Source organism: Mytilus galloprovincialis, chromosome 3 (assembly GCF_965363235.1).
Source record: "Mytilus galloprovincialis chromosome 3, xbMytGall1.hap1.1, whole genome shotgun sequence".
NCBI classification, from domain to species: Eukaryota; Metazoa; Mollusca; class Bivalvia; order Mytilida; family Mytilidae; genus Mytilus; species Mytilus galloprovincialis.
Genome location: NC_134840.1, coordinates 42,184,361 through 42,207,048, shown reverse-complemented (window position 1 = coordinate 42,207,048; position 22,688 = coordinate 42,184,361). Strand labels below are relative to the sequence as shown.

Here is a 22,688-nt window from a genome sequence, read left to right as displayed (position 1 = left end):
GTAAAGTTTACCAACATATGTATAGCTGATGTCACAGACATTCAGCAAATTGTTCTTTTCATGAAAAAAAATACTATTCATTGAAATATATCTATGATCACAAAACTTACACTATTTTTTTTAACTCTTTCCAAGGATCACTAATCATAATAACATTATAATCACTGTGGAGTTATTTATTTTCTCAAATGTTATCATTATTATGATTGATTGTTTGGTTGAAAATATATCATTGAAATGTAAAACATGCCTGGACTGCAGATTTCCAAAAACTATTTTGACCTTTACCTCTCATCCACTGACCTCAAACTCATAAGTGAATATCGGCATCAGTATGTGCATTATACATCAAAGATTCGTCAAATTCTGATTTGTAGACCAAAAGATATTGGCCGGAAATGAAAAACGTTAAATTCCCAAATTTAACTCTATTTCAAAGGCAATACGACTCTAATCATTGACCCACATTGTCATCCGGAAATCAAAATTTTAGTCACCAATTGCTGCTATGAGCTTGTTTTTTTTACTCAGTGACCGCATAATATAAAGATGTCCTTTTCATCCCATAGTTCATCATTATAGAAAGTTTATAAAAATTTGGAACATATAACCAAACAGCTACCATTCGAAAAAAATACAGCGTCTATTGATAGCTGACCTTCACTTTGACCTATCAAAAGCCATATTGATCTTTGTAAACCAGTGTATGTAATGTATGCCTCAAACGATATTGTCCAAATACCGTATTGTTTAAGTTCAGACGACCGTACAACAATCATCATATGTACAAGCCGAGCCCAACTATGTTGTAAAATAAACCGATTAAATAATATTTTATTTAGGTTTGTTACCAAAAAGGATGCACATTGTATGTTTAACTTGGGTTGTCTTATGTTGTGCGTTCAAAATATGACTATGAATTTCTCTTGGTTGTTTATTCGTTCATTTTGAAATTGTGCTTCATATATTTTCATATTGGTCTTGGTATATCCATATATGCATATTAATAAATTTAAATAAAGTTTTAGGGTTACAAAGTTATTGCATTGCAAGCAATATTGTTTAATTATTGAATTTGCTTAGTTCATTAAAAACGTTTTGATAGAATTTAATATAAAAAAGGATTGTTATTCTTGAACTGAATATGAATACATCTTATATGAAGAAACAATTTTTTGATTACATTTATATTCCATGCAAGAACATCTGAATTATCTGCTAAGCAATTTTGTCAAATACATACGCAAAAAGTCACGTAACTACAAAGAGTAAAAAAAATACACATAAAGAATAGTGAATGATTGGAAGGAAATAAAAATCACAATTTCTATTTTTTTTTTTTTTTTTGTTTGTTTTGTTTGATAGAAATTAAATAAATGACATCTTTGGTGTTCGATGATAAATGTTCATTTATCATTATATGTTATTTACTTCTAGATTATAATATGTTCAAAATGTTCAATTCAAAATGAAGATGAATCAGGAAAAGTAAAACGTATTGAAATGTCAAGCAACACAACTTGTATATTCGTGACAATTTCAATTTGAACTGATCGTCATTTATTGAAATATATCTTTTAGGTTTTAGCAAGCGTGCCATTCTTTGATGTGTTTTGCGCAGTAAGATTGATTCTTTTGAAAATTCTTTTTGATCAAAGAGTCTGTTTTATTATTAGCAACTATACTGTCTCGTAGTAGACTCAGCTTTATAGAAGAATAAACATAACGACGTCATTATAATGCGGTTGATGGTATTTCCTTTTTTTTGACAGCCGATCTTATTGTGTTACAGTTACTTTGTGTACTTATTTGAGTGCAAATATGTCACAAGAAAATTGCCGGATAAAAGTTTTGGTCAGACAATTGGACGAAGTTTTAAGTGAATTTCTATTTAAAAATAAAGATAAACACTCAACAAAATAAGTCTTGCATATTACTATACCTTTCAACCATTTTTCTCATACTTGTTCAAAACTACTCAGTGTAATCTTAGAAATGAGTATAACTCCTTTCAATGTTTTCTGGGTTATTTTCCGATATGACGGTTGAACTTTACAACATCACCGTCATAATCAAGTAGACTTCGGAAATCGGTGTGGTTTTCTCTGCTAATATCGAGTAACTGAAATGCAAAGAATTTCACAATATTAGGGGAAAAAACAAGAAAGACGCATTGGCTAGAGACATCAAGGTCAGGGTATATAATTTGTTTATTTTGAAATTGTGCTTTATACATTTTCATATGGTCGTTACATAACTTTATATTCATATTAAACAAAAATCGTCAGAAGTGTTATTATAAGCGCAAAATAAGCGTCAGAAGTGTTATTATAAGCGCAAAATAACAAGCATGAATCAAACTATGGTGTTCATGACTTTATCTTATATATAGTACAAAATACAGCAATTTTGTATATCTAATAAACTTTAAGGTTCTTTTTTCCAGTCTGTATCACCTACCCTGTATCGCATACCCCGTATCGCATACCCGGTATCGCATAGAAAAATCCGTATCGCATACTTGGCGTGACGTCATAATTAGAATGACGTCAACGTTTGACCTATGCCGTCCAGTTGCTGCATTTTCAGGCTTAGGGAAAAAAATTATTTCTTAAAAAAAAAGTCCTATCATTTCAACTAAAATCGATTTTTCCTAATAATTATTACCCAGTAACTTGACGAGCGATTTTTATATAAAATAGTACAATAAGATGTAGAAATATCTGAAGTTTTATTGTTTATTTGGTCATAATTTTTGTGAAGTTTGTTTCTGCACAAATGCATTTTTTTACAATTTTAATTTGTTTTTTTAAAAAATATCTGATAAACAGAATAATGCATGACAAAATCCATATCACACGCCGTATCACCCTCGACCAATATCATCCCTCGGGCCTAAAGGCCCTCTGGCTGATATTGGTATCTCGGGATGATACGGCATCTGATACGGATTTTGCCATGTATTATTCTCTATATATCATTATCGATTTCCAAACAATACCAGATACGAAAAGAAAACAACTAAAATATTATGCTGTAAAAATATGATTTATATGTACAGAGGTTTAAAATAAATGTGAAGCCTGTTCAGATTTGTCAGTATCATTTCCATGAAATAAATGTAATAGAGTTATAGTTTACAATGAGTCTATTTGTTTCTCTAGTACAATTGTCGTTACCGATTTTACTACACCAGACGCGGATTTCAATAATCAATGTCTCTTTGTCTCTTTAGTGCGCTCGAGAATTTGAAATCCAAAATCTCTGAAAAAAAAAAAAGCTTCACAATTTGGAACAAAAGGAATCCTTGGTATTTTGCTTGAATTGTTCCGGCTTTTCTGTATCAGGAAAATATAAAAATAAGGAAATATAGCTATAAATGGCCGCGGCTGGACACAATAGTTTACATTAAGTTTGCCTTTTATGCTAAATAACTGTATTTAGAATTCTATTGTCAAGTTATACTAATGTCGGTGTCAATGAGCTATATAGTTATAACAGGATGATGTTCTTTGGGATAAGTAGCTTTGTAGATGTGGTATCCCAATAAAGCATTTAAAAATTATTTGTTTCCAGACAAAACGAGAATTTTATCAACTGAGTGCCATATGAACTATTACCATGTTCAATCATAATTATTGATTAAAGAACATGTCAAAGACAGCAGAATTTATCAATGAAAGGACAAAAAAGGAACAGATAAGACAAATATCCGCAAAATATTACTATGAAAACTAAAAATTAAAATCACAGAATACTGAACTCCGAGGAAAATTCAAAACGGAAAATCCCTACACCACACCCCATTTACACTCTGTGCGGGGAAGGCACATGTACCTAGGTCTTCATCCATGTAATATGCCGGACTTAGGTTATGAATCATCTGTTATTAAATATAAAATAGATACGATGATTTGGTGGTTTCCGCTAAAATAAAAGGACAGAGTACTTTTCTATCCCAAATTCATGTATTTAGTTTTGATGTTATATTTGTTATTCTCATCGGATTTTGTCTAATGCTTAGTTATTTTCTGTGTGTGTTACATTTTAATGTTGTGTCGTTGTACTCCTCTTATATTTAATGCTTTTTCCTCAGTTTTAGTTTGTAACCCGGATATGTTTTTTTCTTTCGATTTATGAGTTTCAAACAGCGGTATACTACTGTTGCCTTTATTTACTTTCATTTAATTAAGAACTAATTTCCTACGACAATAGCTATGGAGCACTGTATGGCCTTCAACAATGAACAAGGACAAAATATTTTACATTATGTTTGCCTTTTATACTGTATATGTTTGAAGAATTTGTTTGTATTTTTTTCAAATTCATGAAAAAACTATATTTAGAATTCTGTTGTCAAGTTAACTTATGTCATTGTGAAAGATCTATAGGTATAAGAGGATGATGTTCTTTGGAATAAGTAGCTCACCAGATGTGGTGTCCCAATAAAACATGAAAAAATAATTGATTTCCAAACAAAACGTGACTTTGATCAACGGAGAGTACATAAGTCAGTACTAAGTAAAAAAACTAGGTGACACGTGAAATATTACCACGTTCAATCATAGTTATTGATTGAAGAACAGTCAAAGACGGCAGAAGTTATCAATTAAAGGACAGAAAATGCCACAGATTAAACAATTTTCCACAAAGTATTAAAATGCAAACTAACAGTTGAGCAAAACAAACCCTACTCACACTTAGTGCGAGGAAGGCTATGATAAGCGTTCGTTCTCCACTCTACACGTGTTCCACATTTGAAACAATGAAGCAAATAAGAATAGAGCCTCGATGCTAGAATATATCTGTTGAATGGAAATCGTGCTATAATAAATTTTTGACTAGCTGGTCATTAACTACTCAAAGTGTTGGGTTGTGTATAATTTATTTTCAAGATTTTACCCCTTAGGTTACACTAAAGTTTGCTCCAAAATATTTCTTTTTGGAAAATAACGCAAGGATTAGATAACAAGTTTATCCATTTAACTTATTTTCAAATTGTGTCTCTCTGATCCTTCTGATGTTGAAAGTTGCTGTCTATCCATTATAGATTTCATCAAAATTACAACAAATAGTAAACATCTATCAAATATTTCAAACAAAAATAAGACAAAACAAAAATAACTGACAATTTTACAGAGCAGATAAAATCTTCTGATACTAAATATAAAATTTATACGATTATTATTTTCTTTACGCTAAGATAATCAAAACGACGGGTTACTATTATTTAATGAATAATTATTTTCCAACTCCGACTTTACTACAAAAGGGAGGAAATTAGCTCTTTGTGCCACCAAATGGTAAGAATAGACCTGAGCCTGTTTCCCCTCCCCATCAAGCTAAGGAGGAAAACTATGACTTGCCAATTGTTCTGCGAGGCAACAGGATCGATCCAGTGTTCCCCCGGAAAGATTAGAAAGTGGGGAATGGCTACAGGACAACGGGCTGGCATAGCTGCATATTTATTCATCCTATACACCCAGACGAACCCCAATTTTGGCCAGAAATTCTTTCGGACGGGAGAAGTTCAGGGATTAGGATATTTTAATATCCGAGTCAGCCCTTTGTGATATGTAGTGAGCACTCTCACAAGACGTAAATTGAAACAATGTTAACATATCTACAGAAACATAACCTATCGTATCATGTACAAAGAATAAAAAGTTATGAACTTTGGAGCAAAAACTGTTGCGGTGCCAGACAATGACATTTATTTTGATATCTAATAGAAATCTGCCATTTATGACAGGTTTCTTCGTCATATGGACTTATATGTAAATAAACATTATGTAACTTTAATAAGCTAAGCGATATTTACAATTTCAGGAGTACAATCAATTAATAATTGGGAAATAGGACTATAAATGAAAATCTACAGAAAATAAATAACGGCTTGAAATATTTTCTTTTTTCTATAAATTGTGTTTTCATTAAAACGGATATATGAAAAATGTATGACATCGTCGTAAATATTTTCCGATTTGATGATAAAATAATACGGGGTCAACGGAATCATTGTATCGTGCAATAAAACAATCGTATCGTCATGACGGGGTCTTGGTGTCGAAAGGTTTCCATCACCTCTAGTATTCAAATGGTACCGTTTGCAAAAAAAAAAAACAAAAAAAAACCGATGACCCATACATTTTTTTCCTATCGTTAAAGTCGACACTTCCACAACATGGTGGCGATTAAACTTTTGGCAGTTTCCGATCTTTTTTGAATTTTCAATACACACAATGAGCATACGATTTCGAATATGTGTATATTTGATTACCAGAAATATTGATGATATCAAAGAGAAAGACACTTAACAGTTATCCTGTTTTTTCTTTCTCTCTCATGAAATTAACCGTAAAATAAATTGAGGCAACATTTTTTTATTAAAATTTACATTGAAGGAAGGATTTATAAAAAAAATCCGCATCAGACAATGTTTTGAAATTCATCCTGATATCAATTAACTGTTTATTCCTACTAAATATATTTTGATAGAGCTGTGCATGCATTATTGGTGTGATTTTTTTTTAGATACATTGGCCTAAAAAAATAACATAATTTGACAACTTTAAAACATCGTTCGTAATTGTATATTTGAATATATTTCTTGAAGAAATGGTATTTTTGTGAATTGAATGACAAGATCACAACAGTAATGATTATACAACAACAGCGCAAACAAAACTTCTGATGTTATATAATTTATCAAGTCAGAAATGTGGCAGTCAACTTCAAATTGTTCCATCAGTTCAAGAGTATTCCCAGTTCGACATTCAAAGTAAAGTGCAGCTGTTAATCTATTGTTACGGCAAATGTACTTTTGAACACAATAAGAACGATTACAATATTAAGAAAAATATTTAACTATCGATTATTTCCTATTTAGAAATTTCTCATCAATTACAGTTTGTTTTGGTTTTTTTTTGTAACAAATGTATTTGAAATCATTACGAACTTTGAGGAAGGTTGGTTGGGCCAAAACTGTTACATACAAAAGCACTGATAGTGTTTGGGAGTATGAAAGCACAACGACAAACTGCATTTATAATCCCTAGATACGACAAACTGCATCTATAATCCCTAGATACGACAAAGTGCATCTGTAATCCCTGAATATGACAAACTGCATGAATAATCCGTAAATACGAAAAACTGCATCTGTAATCCCTAAATATGATAAACTGCATGTGTAGTTGCAGGATACGAATCACTGTATGTACCATCCCTATTAATACGACAAACTGCTTGCGAAATCCCTGGATACTATAAACTGCTTCTTTAATCCCCAGATACGACAAAATGCATGTGTAATTCCAAAATACGACAAATGAATGTGTGACCCCCTATATAAGACACAATACAAGAATACGACACAATACATATATCATATTTAAAACACCGAAATGTTTTGATTGGGTAATATGATCCCCATGTGTCACGTAAAATTTAATGTTTTTCTTGCCACGTATGTTTGCTTACTTAGAATATCGTCATAATAGATTTAAAATGAAATTCAGTTTCTTAGATATGTTTGTCTTAAGGGTTAAAAATATTTTTAAAATCTTTTTTACAAAACATGAAACTATCTCGTAAAATTATTGTCATAATTTACACATAAAGATTCTCTTTAAATTAACCCACCATAGATACAAGGATTAGCATTGCGCGTTCGTCTTTAAAAGACGCATAAGTGACGCACGAATAAAAATTCTAAAAAAAGGCAAAACAAAATACGATGTTGAAACGCATTGATGGCCAAAAATTTGGAAAATAAACCATTCTATGTTCTTCATCTCTGTTATATGTACGTCTGTATCCAGTATGACGTATCATCTTTTCTTAGCCTAGGAAACCTTAAGTGATTTGTTACGATAATCTTACAACTGTCATTTCATTAACTTGATTAAACAATATTTTATTTCGGTTTGTTTTATTCTAACATTTACATTAATTGCCATTTATCATGTGACTGTCCATTTCATTAAATTGTTACAAATTGAAACTGAGAATATTTGCTTTTCACAAGTAGCTATAAATTAAATAATAACATTTTCTCCAATTAACCATGACAAGAAACCGTATTTGACTTGATATTGAATAAGCAATTTACAATCTGTAAATCTTGTATATTTGAAAAAGATAAATGAGATATGGGATAGGACCCTTGTCAATTAAGAAAATACCAAAATCATCTTAAAAAAGATAGAAAATATAAGAGAACACATTAGCGTTAAACAGTCCAAACTAACTACAAGTTATTCAGTTGTTGTAAGACTACAGTAACTCACAACAAGTTCATGATGGCTTCTTTCAAATAGGATCTATTTAGACACAATCGTTAGTAAGTCACTGCCATCTGGTCCTTATGGTAGGGGAGGGTTGGCGCCTTCAAACATTTTTAACTCACAACATTGTGTGTGTGCCTGTCCAAAGTCAGGAGTCGTAGTTTAGTGATTGTCGTTGGGACATGTATGTCATATTTGTTGTTGGTAAATTATTTTGTTATAAATTAGGCCGTTAACAAACAAAGATACGCGAACAAATTGATACGCGTTCATTGGTGATTCTGTTTGTCCCTTCTTTAATGTAATCATAGCGTATCAGATATGCAAAATTCCTATCTATATGCAGTGTTAACTGCAATTTGACTAATAAAAGTTTGATCAAAGATACTTTCGTTTTTTTTTAGTCAAGAGCAATTATGTCCAATGCATACATATTCAAATAAACATTATATGTAACCCGGGCTTTACTCATGGTATATAAAGTGACATTCACGGTTTATGGTTTAGATATGTTATACTTTTTTTCTTAAATAACAATTCTTATCAGACTAGGCTTAATATGCAAGTTTTAAACAATAAGAATTCTCAAAATTCATAATAATTGGCGTACATTGCGACATGCATTTGTTTGAATAAAACTAATTGCAGAAATCTCCATCAAAATGTCTATGAAGCCTAAATCAACATTTAAATAATATAAGCCATTACTGACAATTTACTTAGCACTAAAACGCGTCGAGATGAATATCAAACCATTAACAGCATCTATTATAATTAGACAAACATACTATGGCATAAGTGTTTTTTCAGTTGCATAATTCAAGGACGAAATGTTTGTCAAATCATTTACTGCAAAAAACCCAGGCTTCTCTAGAATTTATTTTAATATCGACAATAGATATGCTTTTGTCAAACTAGGACGTTCTAGTATCAAACCAACAGTACATTTTTAAATTAGAGAATCGTCCGTTTGGTTGTTGGATATGTATAATACGATAGGCTGAGTAAGAAGAAACGTTTACACTGAAAATGGAGTTTTTCATTCAACGCTTTCAGCAAGTTAATCAATCCTAAGGATTTTAAAAAGTCCAATAGTTTTATTACTTAAAAATGTATCATCTCTAAAGTAAGACACAAACAAAGAAAAATGAACACTGTAACAACTAAAATGTTTCAAATAAAGAAGTGAAAGAATGAAACAAACTATTAACAAGAATATGTCCCCAGTACACGGATGCCCCACTCGCACTATCATTTTCTATGTTCAATGGACCGTGAAATTGGGGTCAAAACTCTTATTTGGCATTAAAATTAGAAAGATCTTATCATAAAGAACATGTGTACTATTTTTCAAGTTGATTGGACTTCAACTTCATCAAAAACTACCTTGACCAAAAATTTTAACCTGAAGCGGGACGAACGGACGTACGGACGAAAGAACGAACGAACAGACGGACGGACGAAAAGACGTACAGACCAGAAAACATAATGCCCCTCTACTATCGTAGGTGGGGCATAAAAACGCCGACAGTCGATTAGAGTATAGAACTATAATCATCTGCACTTCTCAAATTAGACATTAAACTGTCAGTCTGTTTTTGTCATGGAATCTTTGGTAAATAATCATCCACTTACGTTAGGAATGAAGCTATCAAATCTTAGGTCTTGTATTTGGAAAGTCCCATCCCCAGATCAAGATGAAGAATCGTTGTAACAAATCTTTGAGCGGTTCATGTTTGAACTCTTGCAATGCTTCTGTCAATATCTGCCTTTTTGTCATATGGCATTTTTAATTAAACGCCATATTCAATCTACTTTCAAAATACTACACCAAATACCTATATATACCTATTGGATTTATTTATTTGTTCTTGTCCTGAATATGCATGAACTGGTGTTTAGGTAACATCATGCCTTCCAGTTTCAATTATTCTATGATATCAAATGCAATACAAAAAACAAAACGCATTTAAAACTGCAAGAGTTACAACCTCCACAATACTGTATATTCAAGAACATACTTAAATTTAAATATCGGAGTTAATGTAAAACCATGATAAATTAATTTTGCACATCTTCAGCCTTGCAATGGGAACGAAATAACCGTTTTCAAAAATATTTCCCACGGATTATTTTTTAGTGCGGAAGGCTAAACTATTTTCTAAAAACGACTCTGTATTCAACGTTCGTAAATCACCCGAACTCTTCTTTGTATTTTAATACCCAAACATCTAGACAATCGCTTTACTTAACATAGTGGATGTGCAGAAAAAAATCCTTTTCTGCCAGTATGTGCTTAACACTTTATGTCAAGTAAACCTGGACTTGATTTGCTGTCATAAGTGGGATACAAAAATGTGCATGTATATCGCCTTCTTGTTTGTTATTTATAAAAGAGTCGAAAAGACAAACACCCTTGCAATCCGTTCAATTACGTTAAGGATAAAATACTTACCGTTTCAAATGTTAAGGGTAAAATACTTACCGTTTCAATTGTTAAGGGTAAAATACTTACCGTTTCAAATATTATGGGCAAAATACTTTTCGTTTCAAATGTTGAAGGTGAAATATTTATGTAGTATGTGAACAAACGTTTCTGTTGGCATTTTTCGTGGTTGTGTGACAGTTGTCCTTCCAGAAACACCTTTGCATGTTTATAATTAAGATGTTGAGACGATTATACTTGCAAATATTTTGATATTTTCTTGCTTATTAAAGCCAGTATGGTATATACATTAAAAAAAGCTATAATAAAAATATGTAATTTAAAAGAAAATTTGTATTTATGGGACCTTTCTATACATTAAAATGCTGAATTTTTTTTTATTATTCAAATTTTGAAAAATATTGAATTAATCAAATTTATTTTTATATTTCTTAACAGATCAATCATGCATTCAAGCAAAAAAAAATAATTAGCACAAACACAAATCACCCACACAAGATACAATTTCGATCTCTGGATATGTTGATTTCGTATGATCATACTTGTCAAGCCTAGATGTGAATGCATTGCAATAAACACTTTTCATTACATTTCTATTTTATTCAATTTTGTTGAGATATGTTATCGTAGGTGTGAAATTTGATGAAAATATGATTTGCACTTGTCAACGTTATTGTCCATATATTATTTAAACCATAGTGAACTAGTTTTTCCAGACAAAAATCACATTATATTTGTATAAATCAAGTGTAAGAGGATCAAGTAGGATTTTGATATGCTGTACTTAGAATATCACCGTGGAGAATTTCTTAACCAGCAATAGAAATTTCCATACCAAGTTTATCTTAAAATTATACAAGCTTTTTATTTCATGTTTACAACCGTTCAGAAACAACCAGGAGAATCGCACAAGCAATTTAAAAAATCATGCGAAGTTCGCGAATTGTTTTGTATAAAAAGACTTCAAACAGCTTATACTCTCGGTCTAAATGATAAAATATTAGGGCAAGGGAACATATCTTAAACTTCTATCGATGTCATTAATGTTGTTGATAAACGACTTAGAAATAATAGGTCTCATGGTAAACGCGAAAACCGTAATCAACGCTTTAAACATCGTATCATACATTATCACTTGCTGATCTGTTATCTATATATAATAAAAAATAATGGCAGACATCAAGTATTATGCAAACTGGGTCAGATACCTTTAAGTAAATTATATGCTATTTTTCTGGAGTGTGATAAAATTTCTTGTTTTAGCCCGTTTTATGAATACACCCGTATTATTACAGCCTTTTGTCATCACAGGCTATGTCCTAGTATTGATAAACCTGAAAATCATAAACGACATGTTCTTAAATTAAAATATATAAATAGAGGTATTGATTTTATTAATTTGTCTAGCATATTCAACGACTCTTCTGTCTGTAGCTTAATACCTCCATATTTTGATAATACAGAACAACCAATTATTTCGTATTCTTACAAAAAACCGAGCAGAAATTTTATTTTTATTTATACTTCAATTACAACAGACGTCAATATAGAAAATAATGTTCCTTCCACTTGAGATTGCGAAACATCTAGTTTTAAATATGTTCCCTATGGTCATGTTGTTACAGGAGACCTCAACATCGTCGAAGACCGTGAGGTCATAACTTTTCTAAAGAAAGGACCGAAATACCGTTCTCCATCTACAATAGATTGGAAACAGTGTCGTCAGGTCATTAAAGACGCTCTGTCTGCCTACTGTAAAAATTGGTGCAAACGTGAAAAATCTGATGAAAAAGCTTTAGACAGTTATTTGAATAAAATTATGAATACTATTCGAATATCTCATTTAGAAAACAATTCTGAAATTAATAATAGGAACCATGATATTCCCATTTCTAGAATAAAAAACAAACTCAAGGTACTCGAAGAGCGGTTTAAGTTCGTACCGGCAGACAAGGCAGCCAATAATGTAGTGGTGGTGTGACACATATACTGCATGGAAGTTCTTCAAAACGAAATGATCAATTCCTCTACATTCAGGTCAGTGCGCCCACAGAGATTCAAATCTTTAACAAGCATACCACTGCCACTACCCAGCTGAAAGTATGTTCGGAACATTTGAAAGTCCCTACTATGTGCTGGTTACCGAAATTACACCCAAAAAAAACATTTAAATTCCGTTTCATCTCCGCTTCGAGTAAGTGTTCTACTAATAATCTATCAGTGCTTCTAACTACCTCCCTTACTACTATCAAAGAACTGGTTATTAACTTTTGTAATAAAGCTTATGAAAATAATGGTATTAATTATATTTGGAGTGTTAAAAATTCTTTAGAGGTTTTAGATAAAATACATGCTTTCAATGGTCCTTACAATTCTGTTGACAGTTATGATTTTTCTACTCTATACACTACACGTTTAAAGCCTTTTTCTGTAACGAAAAAAGAAAGTATGTTAGATACACTTACTGAAAATGTGAGGATATGATTGAAGCTTTAAATTTTCTGCTAGATAATATTTATGTACGTTTCGGCGATAAAGTGTATTGTCAGGTAGTAGGTATTCCTATGGGCACCAACTGTGCCCCTTTAATAGCAGATTTATTTCTATATTGCTATGAATCCCAGTTTATGACCAAACTCAGTAAAGACCCATCATTGTTATATTTGGTTGATACATTCAAAAATACCTACCGTTATCTGGATGATATTTTTTCGTTGAATAATCCAGAGTTCTCTAAATATACTTCAGAAATTTACCCAAAAGAACTTACTTTAACTAAATCTAATATAAACAGCAGCAGTTGTCCTTTTCTAGGTTTAGACATTTCAATTTCAAACGGGAAACTTCATATTAAATTTTACGACAAAAGTGACGATTTTTCATTTCCTATTGTTAATTTTCCTTTTTTAGACGGCGATGTGCCTTTGGCTCCATCATACGGTGTTTATATATCCCAACGCGTTCGGTTTGCCCGTGTGTGTTCGGATGTCATAGATTTTAACGAACGTAATCAATGCATCACTGGGAAATTGCTGTGTCAGCGATTTCGATACCATAAATTACTTAAAACTTTTACTAAATTCTTTCATATATTCAAAGATTTGATTAGTAAATTTGGCTATACCTGTAGAAAACTTATTAAAAATGGTATTTCACATCCTAATTTTTTTTGGTAATATTGTACTTAAAGCGAGGAAATCACTATGTGATCCGTGTAAACTCATCGAACCTTTAAACAAACTTATAAGTAAAGGTTATCGTACCAACATTGTAATTATATCTCTGAATATAGTTTACATTGGCACTAATATCGATTTTGTACATAACTAAATTGTATCTTCTTTTGAGGCGGGATGTATAGAGACACAGACACGTTAATTTGTATCTCTATAAAGTCGCTCCTCACTATCCTACTACCTGTCGATACATTTATTTTTGGCATTGCACAAGTCATGCCTTCTCTGACTGTTCATGACGTTAAAATACTAAATCCCTGGGATGTGTTTTAGTTGATTTTAGTCTCTGATGCATGTTTTTTTTTTTATTATTAATTGTTTATGGCTTTTAACTAGCTATCAGTAACTGCGAGTACTCTCAAATCGTATTTTCTTGTTAATTCGACCTGTTAATACTGTTTATAATGCTTTTTTGTTATTTTATATTTATATGGATCTTGTCTATATACCAGCTTTGATTATTTGGAATATATTCTAAGTTTCACTTCGTCTTACTACATTTGAATAAACTTCAAGATTTACCTGTATTTTTTTAAACCGTTTTTTTTTTTCTAAAGTGAATATTTTCGAAAGGTTAAATGTTTTGCAGTGGTGACTTGCCATGGCTTTCTTTGGACTCGTTTGTTTGCTTTTTTGGCCTTGAATGTTTGTTCCTAATATTGTATTAACACGTGCATTTGCATTCAGATATCGCAGATCAAATTTATTCGTTTATTGTGTATTAATGTACGTTTTTTGATTGAGTTAAGCCTGCCAATTGATATTTTACCGTGTGTTTTTCTATGTTGTGATGTTATGCTATTGTTTCAGAAAAAAGGGAGAAGGGTGGATCCATTAAAACGTTCAATCCCGCTGCAAATGTTTGAACCTGTCCTAAGTCAGGAATCTGATGTACAGTAGTTGTCGTTTGTTTATGTAATTTATACGTGTTTCTCGTTTCTCGTTTTTTTTTCAATTCTATATAGATTAGACCGTTGGTTTTCCCGTTTGAATGGTTTTACACTAGTAATTTTGGGGCCTTTTATAGCTTGTTGTTCGGTGTGAGCCAAGGCCGTACATTGACCTATAATGGTTTACTTTTTTAAAATTGTTATTTGGATGGAGAGTTGTCTCATTGGCACTCACACCACATCTTCCTATATCTATTTACAACGTGAAACAAATTGCAATATAAAGATATGTTTGAAATAATTACTAGTACCTTAAACATGCTATTTATTAAATGATGTTGTCAAAAGGTGTTATAGAAGTCTGATAGCAGATCAAAACTTAGACGGTGTCCAAATACCCAATGTTCGACGCGAATCAAGCTATCTTGACGTTTAGGAATCCTTGCAAACATTTTGCTTCGGGGTGCAACTTTTGAATTCTATTCGGAAAACAATTTTTTCATATGACCTTTCATTGTACCTTATTTATTGTTTTAGTCCTCGATTTCCATGATTTTTTTCACTGGTTGTGGAACAAGGATATTACAATCAATCAGCCAATTAGCCTACGCATTAAAAAGAATAACCAATTTGAAATAAAGGGATTTTTCAGGTTAATTTTTGTGACAAATCATAAGCCGTAGTTTTATAGAAAATACCACAACTGTTATTTTTATATCCGAAGGGATGGAAGAAAGTAACGTACATTTCTTACACAATATAGTGTTTGTAATCACTATTGTGGCTTCTAACAATTGATATTACAATGCGACAAGGCTTAAGTCTAATCAATATATGATAGTACTTAACATAATATGTATCAAAATCCTAAACAAAATCAGTATTTTCATTCATAGAATTCCATAAACCATATATACTATTTGTGTCAAACAAGATGAAAAAATAATTTAGTTCAAATGTGTCACTGGATTCATTATTTGCGCTGGAAAATAATAATGACTTTCTTTTATAATGCGCTAGCCTTGCATCAAAGATTTTTAGATTGAAGGGCGTTAATAACGCGACTTGTTGGTCCCTTGAATCCATAACTCTAAAAAGTATGACAGTTGCGTTAGATGAAATTCTAGGAATTTGTTACATATCAGTATTTCTAATTTGAATTTTATCTTAATGTTCTTTAAGTCTTTGAGTCGGATGTCGTGCTAGTTTACAACGTAAGAGTTAAAATAGTAAGTATCATCCTACTCAAACACATTATCCCGAGCTGACCAGCAACGGTTATTCCTCCTACAAGCATGGATGCTTAGTTAAAGAGCAGAACATACCAGTTTGTAAGGTCTCTTGTTTGACCAAGGCGGGAATCGAACTCAAAGTCTCCCGGAACTTAAAGCGAGCACGTTATCACGGTACCAACTTAGTGTGGAATCGTGTCAATAGTATTTAGAAATAAGCAGTAGTAATTAACTTCGGAAAAAATATGTTGGTACAAAGTCTTCTTCAAAGATATTAATGTGGAAAATTTTGAAAATTGCAGAATTTTACTATTTCTGCAATTTCAGAGCGTCAAACAATGGCTAATATCAAATCTCTTCCTTGCACTGACAGAAATGAGTTGTTGTGAAACTTCTTTGTTTTTAAATTTATATTATTGAAGATTGTCCGCTTGATTGATCGGTTGCTGGTTTTACTAAACACCGGTGGTCAAATTATTACATATATATTTTCCGTACGAGAACAAATTTTGAATTACACATTTATCAATTTTGTAAAGAGGATTGACCGGTTTGACGAGCAGGAAACTTACTTACAATTGGAAAAAAAGTATGTCAGATAGTAATTTTTGATTTGCCAAAGGGGTCCCTTGGATCCTCGAACAAATGTTGTATAGATTCGTAATAACGTAATAACGCCATCATTCTGATCGGATGCTGCTGCCTTTTCCCCACTTTTCACCTAACTTGCATGTCAAGATGTTTCCCTGAATAAAACAACGTTGACAAATGCATTTGAAGTTATAGTCAATGTGGATGACAAAAAATTTTGGCAGATTCTTGGAAATTTCTCAGTTGTTTTAATTACTTGTTTCATTTTATGTTTCAATCTTGTGCAGTACACAAAAATCTTTCCTTTTGTTTCTCATTTTAGTAATTCAAATAATTAAACTTTTTGTGTAATGCTTCATGAAAGGCATGGCTGTATAACATGTTAAGAAAATACCATTAATTTCAGTGGAATTAAAAGCATCTTTATTGTAATCTACTGAAAATACAATAACTATATCATTTTGTCATTGTTTATGGCTTTTGTGATTTAAGAAAGAATTTTACCAATTTAAATATATTGGTATCTGGAAAATATCAATGCTATAACTGCATATTATAAACTATAAATAACGAAAATGGTCCGATGAAAGAGTAACAGAAATACGATGATACTGATTTATGGAGAAAAAACGATAGTCAAAATAGGAAATATTTATAAATTATCGTTGATCATCTCAACGAGATTTATTTTCTCGCTTGAGTCGGTACGTCGAAAATGAGAAAAGCAATCGAGTTGAGATGACCATTGATAATCTTTTTATCGGTATTTTACCTAAGACAATGTCAATTTCATTAGCAACGCCACGTGCCCCTTAAGTTTCTAGCGATAGTTTTCATATCACTCGACTCCGCTGAGAAGGGAAATAATCAGTTAGCAAGATCAAAGGAAAATTTCGTAAAATAGCGATAAACCTAGTTACATTTAAACAACGCGAAATTGTATATTTTAACATATATCAAAATAGACATGTAGATTTGTTTTTGTTTTATTCTTTTGTTGTTTTTTTATGCTGGTATTCTGTATTATTGCTATTTTACAAAATTTTTCTTTGATCTTGCTGACTGATAATTTTCTTTCTCAGCGGAGTGGAGTGATATGAAAACGGAGTAAAGCGATATAAAAATTGTCGCTAAAGTCTAAGGGAATACGTGCTGTTGTCAAGGAAATTAACAACGTCTTCCTTCATAGGTAAAATAACATAGCGATAAACAGATTATCATTGGTCAACTCAACTCAATTGCTTTTCTCACTTTTGCCGTTCCGGCTCAAGCGAGAAAACCAATCGAGTTGAGATAACCAACGATAATCTATAAATACCGAATCATTTAATCAACTTGACTGAACAAGATACCTGTTTAGTTTTTAAGACTTATGTATCCGCTAATATGTCTGTAGGTGATTTTTATCGTGGGGTTCCTGTGTAATTGACGTAAATAGCATATTTAGATTTATTATCATTTGTAATTAGTATTCTGTTACCCTTTTAGTCTTCATTTAAAGTCATATGAAACGAGCGAGTGGTGAAAAATAATGTTTATCTAATTCTTGAACCAATGCGTGTATATATCTTAAACTTAGTCCTCTGAGCATGATTTTATCATTTTTTACGGAAAGATGTCGTATAATCGTCAATTTTGTTTCTGTCTGTCTGTTATCATTTAACAAATATGGCTGCTCATTAAATGCAGTGTTTTGAAGCCGAAGTTTACCGATTGTCACCTTATAGTAAACAAATAACAAAAAGCATGGGTATTGAGCACGTGTTTAACATGTACAATCAGATCCATGCGTATTGCGACCCCCGGATTTTTACGAGGAGGGTCACGCTCAGGTCACTATGCATACGGAAAATATGTCGGCGAATTGCTTCCTGGAAGCAAGCAATTAAAAATAAACAAACTTCTTCTAAATGTGGACAAATTAAAAAATTTCCTCAGAAAAAAAGTATATGTACATAAGTTGTATAATGAAAACTATCCATTTAGTTATAAAAAAAAAAACATATGCATGATTTTTTTTTTAATTTGAGGTTACATATGACTTTAATTGTGTCCATTCATCTTCAACTGATCGCCGTTTCAAGACAGGGACAGTTTTTACAAAATACCATCTATTTTAAGTTTTGTCTACGGTCTTGTCCAAAATCCGGAACCTCGTCAATATAAATTTTCACTCTGTTTTACCTGACAAGCGTCATTACTAATTTGAAGTATCTGGCATAAGTATAATGGATTTATTATAGGATAGAATACTGTTTTAAGAATTAAAGTTATCTCATTGGTAATCATACTATATATTCTTATGTCTATATGAAGGAATGGATTATGTTTGAACGCCTCTCGAGAAACATCAGAACCTAAATATAAATATAAGAAAATGCGGTATAATTGCCATTGAGACATATCACCATAAGAGACCAAATGCCATGCATGCCATGGAAGTCTGTGTAAGTTATTTAATGGAAACTGCTTTGAATTAAAACACCAGTTATATCAACTTTCGGCAATGCAAGAGTTGTGCACCGTAACTTTTTTTTTTTGTGTGTTTTTTTTTTTTTTTTTTTATTATTTTCTAGAGTTGATTGTTCTTGTAATTGCCTTCTGCAGTTTTCCTTTGATATTTTTTTTTTATTGCGAGTACTTGTCCATATCACAGGTCGAACGATACCTGTAGTTGACTATTTTGCCTAGACTTCTGACAATATGGATTGCCAACTGATTCATTGAAGGTGATATAAAAAAAAATGTTTAAAATCTATGATGGTCAGATGCTTGTAATCAAGAAATAGTTTACAAGCCATTTGAAAGGCGAGTCTCCGACCTCTGTTATGGTGACATTTCTCATTTATTAATTTTTGCTTAATTTTACAGATACTTCAGTGGAACATTGATTAGAGTAGTTCCCGAAAAAGCATTTGAAGCCTTTCCTCTGGTTTCGAGAATGTAAGTATGTGAAGACAAGTATACAGTTCTTAAGGGCATACGATACAGTTACAGGGAGATAATGACGTTGCTAACGTAAAATGTTATTTTCGCGATGTCAAAATGTGACATATCGGGAAAAGATGCATTTTTCGATTGATTTTTATCATTCAAACTGGTTTAATTTGAAAACGAGTGCATGGACCCCTATTTTTTAAACGACATTTTGTGTCATTTTGCAGGGAGATTATGTGGGCCAAATTTTATAAAACTGTAAATAGTGCATTTTTTTTTTAATTTTGATAAATATACAGCAAATCTCAATTCATGACCATTTGATGAATATGAGTTATTTCTGAATTAAAAATGCATAAATTAGGATACTTATTAAATACAGACATTACAAATTATTTAACAAAAAACAGTTTGTGTTTATCTTTTAAAACAAAAAAGTTATGTCTTTCTGTCGGAAGGGAAAATACAGCAACAAATCCGAATGTTTAGCAAATATACAAAATTTCGACCTCATTTAACTCAAAAAGTAGCACATGAAAGTACATTTTTTATTACATATTTGATTTAATCAGGCAAAAAATAGCATACATGCAAATTTTCATCAAACTTTAAATACGGGATCAAAACTGTATCGTATGCCCATAAATGTGACCTACCGAATTAGACTATTTACCAGATTTGTAATATCATAAGCAACACAACGGGTGCCACATGTGAAGCAGGATCTATTACCCTTCCGGAGCACCTGAGATCACCCCCAGTTTTTGGTGGTGTTTGTGTTGCTTAGTAACTAGTTTTCTATGTTGTGTCTTCTGTACTATATTTGTCTGTTTGTCTTTTTATTTTTAGCCATGGCGTTGTCAGTTTTTTTTCGATCTAAGAGTTTGACTGCCCCTCTGGTATCTTTCGTCCCTCTTTTGTATCAGATATGCATTTTTTTAAAAGGAAACTTGTTAAATACACAGTTTTTACTAAAAGTAAAATACCTTAATTGTTCTTATCATGTCCCAATAATATGAAACAATTTTATTTTACCGTCTATTTTTGTTAAGCATTTAAAATATATCTTTATCTCAAAATCCTGACGTAGCATTGTTACTGTAATGTCGCTTATATTTTCAACCGAAAAGAACTGATAATGACACTTCTTACTTGTAATCGAATATCAAAAACAAACTTACTCGACAATTATACAATCTTTTCCAATTTTGTCTTTTTCAAAAATTTATTTTATAAAAAGTTATTTTGATATTTGCGGTGTCAAGGTTGATTCTCTTGGTCTGTTTAACAAAACTGGGATGAAATAACAGTTCTCACAATTTTCTATTATCTAATAAAATTGAGAATGGAAACGGGGAATCTGTCAAGGAGACAACAACCCCACCATAGAGCAGCGCAATGTAACCAATGGGTCTTCAGCACAGTGAAAAAATCACGCAACCGTTTGATAGCTTCAACTGGATCCTAATCAAAAATGTCTACTAGTTCAGAGAAATGACCTCGGATATGTCGGATATGTTCCTTATGTCGTAACTACACTCCCGTTTATAGTTAGTCCGTCGGAAGGGGACGATAAATGGCTAACACGTGTTAAGAGAGAGAGAGCCATATCTGTTGCACGTAAAAGACACCCTTGTAGATTTCGAAAAAGAGCATGCTAATGCCGCTACAAGGCAGCACTCGCACCCACAAAGTGGAAAGGTATAAATATAAGTTGCAAAACTTGTTTCCGAATCTACTATACATAATTATCTTTAAACTAAACTAATTAAACTACACTCCTGTTCACTTTTTCACAAATGTAACCCCTACAGAATTAGACAATTGACTGGCTTTGTAATAACATGAGTAACACGACAGGAGGACCTGATATCACCCCCAGTTATAGTGGGATTCGTGTTGCTGTTGTACCCCTGATTGTGACACTTTAACCTATTGTGTTTGTTTTGTTCACACATCATTGTCAATATAACTGATTTTGTTGTGACTGTCATACAAGTGAGAGGTTTAGCTGGCTTTAAACCCAGGTTTAAACCATATTTTTTACATAAGAAAGTGCCTGTACCAAGTCAGGAATATGACAGTAGTTATTAATTTGTTTGATGTTTTTGAGCTTTTTATTTTACTATTTGATAAGGGACTTTCCTTTTTGAATTTTCCTCGGAGTTCAGTATTTTTGTGATTTTACGGATATTACAACTTATTTCAATTTGTAATGTTAATAGTTTAAATTGTTTTAATATCGTTATACTTTTATAATTATATTTGACTATTTTCAGATTTTTTAGATATTTGGACGAGAGTCCGTGTGTGCTTGAGAAGCTAACACCTTCGTGTTTTGATGATTTAGATTCCCTAAAAGTGATGTAAGTATACCTAAAATATGCACGAAACTTAAGATTTAAAACGTTTTTTTTTTTAATTTTTTCTCTTCATGTAAAATATGGAATTTGTAAAAATAATGTTCCATTGAAGTAAAAACAATGTTATTTTTTTTGTCGACGATAGCTGCTAACGTTGTTAATTTTAGCAACAGTATTCCATATATCTAATGTTATATAGATGTATACCAGTTTTTCGTTAAAACATAATACATACCAATACTTTTAACCTTCTCTCTGTAGTCATATTTTACTTCATTAAAAAATATAGGGAACATTTGGAATATGCAAAATTTCACTCCAACTTCTAATAATTCATTGGGATTTTGATTTACCATGGAAATATGTGTTCCATTTAATAATTCCATATGAGGAGAAAAAATTGCCATCGAAAATGTGTTTTAAACAGATAAGGAAATCTTCAAATTGTACTGATAGGCATAGTTTTTAAAGAAATTATGTGTATATGCCTGTCTATAGTTGAGCACCGAAAGTTGCCCTCTTATTGATTTATGAAATTATTTTGTGGCGTTTGGAAAAAAAAGTAGAAATTACAAAAATACTGAACTTCGAGGAAAATTTAAAAGTCTGTAATCAAATTGCAAAATCAAAAGCTCATACACATCATTTGAATGGATAACAACTGTCATATTCCTGAATTGGTTTATACTCTCGATTTATATCCAG

At 31.7% G+C, this 22,688-nt stretch overlaps 1 protein-coding gene across 1 annotated transcript in view; it reads left to right on the top strand.

Moving 5' to 3' along the window:
- Positions 1–22,688, top strand: part of LOC143067979 (follicle-stimulating hormone receptor-like) — a 75,476-nt gene that overhangs the window by 33,532 nt on the left and 19,256 nt on the right. Inside the window, exons 2-3 of the mRNA XM_076241679.1 lie at positions 19,555–19,626; positions 21,900–21,986. Coding sequence (XP_076097794.1) covers positions 19,555–19,626; positions 21,900–21,986 — 159 coding nt within the window. The remainder of the gene's footprint in view (positions 1–19,554; positions 19,627–21,899; positions 21,987–22,688) is intronic.